The sequence below is a fragment of the Sinocyclocheilus anshuiensis genome, unplaced genomic scaffold (genome assembly GCF_001515605.1).
Source record: "Sinocyclocheilus anshuiensis isolate Anshui unplaced genomic scaffold, SAMN03320099.WGS_v1.1 scaffold343, whole genome shotgun sequence".
NCBI lineage: Eukaryota > Metazoa > Chordata > Actinopteri > Cypriniformes > Cyprinidae > Sinocyclocheilus > Sinocyclocheilus anshuiensis.
In genome coordinates this window covers 364,492-370,680 of record NW_015549598.1, presented here as the reverse complement: position 1 = coordinate 370,680, position 6,189 = coordinate 364,492, and the positions used below count along the sequence as shown (strand labels likewise).

At 36.3% G+C, this 6,189-nt stretch overlaps 1 protein-coding gene across 1 annotated transcript in view; it reads right to left on the bottom strand.

Moving 5' to 3' along the window:
• The window catches only part of ggt5b (gamma-glutamyltransferase 5b), a 21,702-nt gene that overhangs the window by 4,005 nt on the left and 11,508 nt on the right, over positions 1–6,189 (bottom strand). The window contains exons 2-8 of the mRNA XM_016447187.1: positions 4,224–4,351; positions 3,725–3,820; positions 2,295–2,490; positions 1,434–1,582; positions 1,175–1,321; positions 951–1,081; positions 304–485 (exon numbers count right to left, since the gene is read on the bottom strand). Coding sequence (XP_016302673.1) covers positions 304–485; positions 951–1,081; positions 1,175–1,321; positions 1,434–1,582; positions 2,295–2,490; positions 3,725–3,820; positions 4,224–4,351 — 1,029 coding nt within the window. The remainder of the gene's footprint in view (positions 1–303; positions 486–950; positions 1,082–1,174; positions 1,322–1,433; positions 1,583–2,294; positions 2,491–3,724; positions 3,821–4,223; positions 4,352–6,189) is intronic.

Genomic DNA, 6,189 nt, shown 5'->3' with positions numbered 1-6,189 from the left:
GAAAAATTTAAGGGGGTCTGAATACTTTCCGTACCCACTGTATATATATATATATATATATATATATATATTGTGCGTGTGTGTTTTTTGACCAAATAAATGGATAAAATACTTCTTTTAAAAGCATTAAAAATCTTACTGAACCTTAGTGTTATTTTGTAGATATATATACACACACACACACACACACATTCATACAGTATGTATATTCACATTCTATCCCTTTAAATTTTGAAACACAATTTCTACTAGGATTTCCTGGATTTGTAACTCTGCTGAGCATATGTTGTAAATGTGTCTCACATTTGGTTGATGGTGCTGGTGACTGACACAGCACTGCCATCTGCTGCCATCACTGAAACATGCGTGGTGCCAAAGCGGTCGACTGACGGCGTGATGTTGTAGTAAGAGGCGTTGTGTGTGGAGCCGTCAGTGATCAAAGCCTTGATATGCTTAATGAACTCCTCATCTTTGATGTACTCCATCTGCATTCACAGAGCACAAGAAAAACATGAATAAATCTAGTATAATAACTTCCCAGACAAATTTATTCAGTTTAGACTGATCATTATTTGCATTTTTCATTTTTTGACAGGCGTGGAATTATTTATAATGTTGCTAAATGAAATCAAATCTTTTCATACTGGCTTTGAATGCATGCTTCGTTAACAAATATTTTGATTTCATTTCAAACATTAATTGCTTGCATTTGTGTAGCCTTCATAAGAAATAACATCCGGCCTTTCATAGCATTTACTCAACCCTACACTTGACATCAAGTGATATTATGCTTACTACTGCCAAAAATAGCAAATATAACAAAATTAAGCACATGAGAAACTGTGCTGTTGTGTAATTTTTTAAGGAATGTTCCAGACGGAAAATCATGTCATTTTGATTTTAACATGAGCCCAAGCACCACAATATGTTAAATTAAGTTGTATCCATACATCTCTAGAGTCGAAGTAGGGGTCTTTGAGGTTGTGCTTTTGTCCATTGGCAAACTTAACTGCCTCAAGGAACCGATGCAAAGTCAGGGTTTTCTGGTCTCCTTGGTTGGAGGCTGGAGAAAGCCCGAACCCTGAGAAAAACAAAACAAGGTTTAATATTTATAAGTAAAATCTGATTCAGTACAGCTGGCATAGTTGGGTTTTCTTTTGTGATCTACTCCTACCATGCATTAGTTTGAGGATAAAGCTGAGTATCGCTCCCCCTGCTGGTGGAGGAGGGAAGTGCATCTTGTATTCCCCAAGTTGGACTGACCACGCGTCACTGACTCTGACCTGAAAAGTGCTCAGATCTTCTAATGATAACACTCCATCTGGAAAAACCGAAAGTAAACCGTGTAAACAAGCACACCTGCCAAAAAAACTGTTTCGGAAGCACTACATCTGTTCTGATTACAGCGACTGCCATTTATATACAAACAGTACTTCTCTGTTGTACATCCTGTATCAAGTCCTTGGCGATTTTTCCAGTGTAAAAGGCATCAGCTCCTTCTTTGGCGATAGTTTCCATGGTTTCTGCCAGCTGAGGGAACTTGAGGGTGTCCCTGGGTGTCTTGTCTTTGTAGAACAGTTCACTAAAAAGAAATAAGCTTATAAAACCAGACAGAAAGCGACTCAAGTAACATAAAGCAGCCAGGTGAAACAAAATGTGATGAAACTTGCCAAGAACATGTCTGCCCCCAAAATAATAACAGTCAAAAAATAAATCAATAAATTTAACATTTATTTAAATCAATAAATACAATTAAAATATTTAAATACAAAAAAATAATAAAATGTTTTGATTAAAATGCCGTAATTTCACTGAGATATATGTTTATATAATATCTATTATTTATCTAATTTATGTGTTTATACAGTATAATAATGTTTTTGAAATAAGCCTCTAATGCTCACCAGAGCTGCATTAATTTGAGCAAATGTAACATATTTGAAACATATATAAAAATTAAACATATTTAGTGAGTTACAGTATGTAATTCAGCAAATTATTATTTAAAATAGACAAAAATGGTATTTAATAGAAAACTAGAGACAGACTCATTGCTGCTTTGATTCATGCAGCAGAAAGTTTCTTATTACGCAACAATGAAAGAGGTCTTGTATTTCCTGCGGTTTGCCTGTGGCCAAGTCATAACCTACTTCTTTGACACTGATTGTCAGGAATGCTCGTCAAGGTTCATCATACTTGTGCCCTTAAATAAACTATTACACTGAGATGACAGTCATAACAAACAGTAGTGTACATGATAGTGTGTATGTGTTTGTTTGGAGAAGATACATTACCAGAGTTCAGTGCCATTAATCAGCATCTTAATTAATTTTTCCTGCAAGAAATAAGTGAGGTAGTCTGGCATGGGGAAGCCCTCTCGTGCCAGCTTGATAGAGGGCTCGAATAGTTTGGCCCAGGGCAGCTTTCCATACAACTGATGAGCCCTTTCATAGCCACGGAGTTCTCCTGGTACACCTATCCAGTGACTTCCTGTGAGGCGCGTGGACAAATAAAGCATAAAACAGTTGGCAAACAGCACCATTCAATAATTTGGAAAATTCTGATTTGTATCACAGGAATAAAATACATTTTAAAATATATTCAAATATTAAAAAGAAAACAGTTATTTTAAATTGTAATAATATTTCACTATGTTACTGTTTTTTACTGAATTTTTGATTAAATAAATGCATTAACAATAGGTATTTTATGAGTTACACTTTTTGAAAAATACATTTAAACTTGATTTTTAAATTTTCTGAAGATCTAAATGAAGCTTGCCAGTGCACAATTCTAGGATGTTGTTCGTGTTTGTCAGGGTGTTGCTAGGCTGTTATGTGCCAAAGTTTAATATTCGGGTTAGGCATCTAAATCACTAACCTTAAGTATGAACAATAAGGAATATCAAATTAAAAGTCTTGAGTAATACTGGTCTGAAACGAAAATAAGAAAAGCCCTTTTAAAGAAAAACTGTACATTGCCAAATCAGATTATTTCCTGCTTAAAAAAAAAGCTTTCGTTTTGTTGTCAGTGGATGTTATTGCATTACAAAGAAAAACACAGTGAGTTTCGTTCTTTTCCAAATTACATAAACTATAGCTTTTGGGGAAAAAACTAATCTATGAAGTAAACATATTACGGAAAAATAATTAGAATTGCATTTTTGTGCATGAAGAGCATGTGAACATTTAGGCAACTACACAAAATTGGTCAACAGTAGAATTTAGCTCTGGCATTCTGGGTAAAAATGTTTGGCAATAGTGACTCTAATCAGTCAAAATGAAATTTTAACTGTCCAGGAAGTACATTTAAGAATTAGAAACAAGCAAAACAAGTCCACTTCAGTACATACTTCCCCTTAAGACATTTCTACGCACAATGTCCCATTGTACTTTCTATATTTTCAAATGGCATGTTTAATCTAAAAAATTTCAGTTTACTCATACCACTTATTATTTTCCTTCTTCCGTGAAACAGAAAAGCAGAATGTCCAAGCTTGTTTTTCATACAAGGAAAGTGGATGGTGATTTATTTAGCTAAACTGCAAAAAAAATAAAAATAAAATAAGACACCAGTTTTTAATGGAAGAAAGAAAATAATGTGGAGTTGGAATGACGTTAGGTTGAATACATGATGTATATGTTGGGTGATTTTTACTTCCTGTCTAAATGAGTGGCCAATGAGGGATAATTTACCCTGCTTTCATGTGGAGCAAGAGCTTTACCTGGAGCAAGTGGAGTGGTTTTCGGACACTTATTCAGCAGATCCACTCGGACATCTTTTGGGACTGTTTCTCTTGAGCTGATGATTTTCACTTTGCCTTGAAAAACAGAGGACTCTATAAACTGTTTATGCAGATTTTATTTTTCAAAACAGCGTTATTATCTATCCTCGTTATTTACGTCATGTATATTTTTCTTTGTGTCTTTAAAGAACACTGCTTAAACAATAAACTAACAGTTCAATCTAGCTTTCCACAAAATTTCTAGAGAAACTCGTATAGCTGTACTGGATTATACTTGTAGAATTATGAGTCATAGTCAAAATAATGTGAATGACGTGTTCTGAATTGCTCATGTGATGGGGAAAATAGATATGTAAGTTCGAAATGAGACTTTGCATCCCCTCAATCACAAGACCAAGACAAAAAACTATAATATGCTAATTTCCATTTACTTGTATAGTGTTTTTTACGCAACTACAATACATATACACGGACATACCTGTTTTGTCCATAATGGTAAAGATGGACCCTCCACCCAAGCCCATGCTCTGAGGGTTGACCAAACTAGTGCAGAGCAGAGCTGCGATGGCTGCGTCCAACGCTGAGCCCCCCTCAAGCAACATGTCCCTGTGAACAGAAGACATGTCTCATAAATTTAGCATTGGGTTCCAGGCAGCTACGACTAGTGCAATATTCAGGATACATAAAGTTCAAATGGCTAAATCTCATATATAAATCAGTAATTTTCACACCAAAACCAAGAGAAAAACAAGAAATTATAATTTGCATTAAAACGAAAGTTTGTTTTTGATTTGTTGTACTGGGATTTTTTTTTAAAGATTTATTTTTGGTGTTTTTGCCTTTTATTGCTAGGATAGTAGTGAGACAGGAAGTGAAGTGGGAGAAAGAGTGGGGATGGGATCAGGAAAGGTCCACGAGCCGGGACTCGAACACGGGACGCCCGAAGCGCAATGGCACTATATGTCGACGCGCTGCCGGTGACGACGTACTGTGACTTTTTCATGACAATTAATCACATTTCCCCCTAAATTATCATTACTGCAATAATGAAAATCATAAGATGTATTTTTAATGAGCATCAATTAAATTCTGTCCAACAAATACACTTGACAATTTAAGTTACAATTTTTAGCATTAAAGTACTGAGAACTATTTTTTTAATATATATTTCAGTAATTATAATTTAAAAGGAAATTAGCTTAAATGTCAATGTAAAATGCTAACTTTTATGATTAAGTGCATTAATTGTTTGATTAATTGTAAGATTAATTGTATTAATTGTAAATATATATTTCCTTTGAAAAAAATGTAATATCTGTGAGTCTTAAAATGATATGGCGAATCGGGCATGTCACGTTAATAGACTTTGTTTCTGTTTTCTGTGTTTCCCTGTTGTCCCGCCTTGTTTTCGTCATTCGTCATTATGTTTCCCCTTGATTACGTTAGTCTGTTCACCTGTGTTCAATTAATGATGTCATTAGTCCCTCATCTGCATTGGTATAAAGTCTCCCCGTTCTGTTCCTTCAGTTGCTGTTTTTTTTTTTTTTAATGTATACATGCCATTGGTTTGCCTTCCTCCTGGATTCCCTGTCTGTTTTCCTGTGGATTATTATTAAAGACTGCGTGTTATTCATCTCCTGCGTCGTGCGCTTGATCTCCCACCAGTGAGTATGACCGCGTGCCTGCTATTCATAGGCTTATGCCTTGTTCACACTGCACGATTTTAGCCAGATTTTTCACTCGCCGACAGGTTTTGCGAAATCGCCGACAAATGCCCGAAATCGGAGGAAAATCGGTGCTCGTTCACGCGAGTGACAATCACGCAGTGTGAATTATAAAAGACGCGATCTGAGGGAATCGCCGATGTGTCACTGACGCCCGTGAAATATTTGGCATGCTAAATATCTGGAGCTGTCCCCTGTCGCCGATTCATCGTGCAATGTGAACACAGCAGCAACTGAATGCTACCCCAGATAGTCACGCAGTGTGAAAACAACGGCGATCCGACGAGTTTGAAAATCGTGCAGTGTGAACTCGGCATTAGTCGCCCTAGAATCAAACCTGCGATTTATAGTGATGGGGAACCGAGGCTTTCTGAACCGTTTGAGGCTTTCATCAAATTGTGCCGAAAAAAGGTTCATTATTCGAAGCTTTTAACACCGTGCGCATTAGCGACATCTGGTGCACATACTTGTTTTCTCCACCATATCTAACTAATCAAAGCGGAGCAGAGGATATACGGTTTGCAAAATCACGTGACCATACAGAGTTTTGGAAGTCCGTGACACACAAGAGTGGAATAAATCTGGGATCAGTTCCAACTAATCTGACAATCTCATCTAAATTAATATGTGCCAATGAGACCAGAACTCGTGTCATGTGTAGCCATGTGATCATAGTTAATAATTGACCTAGGTAGCTGAAAAAAATATTTTGGGTGTGCT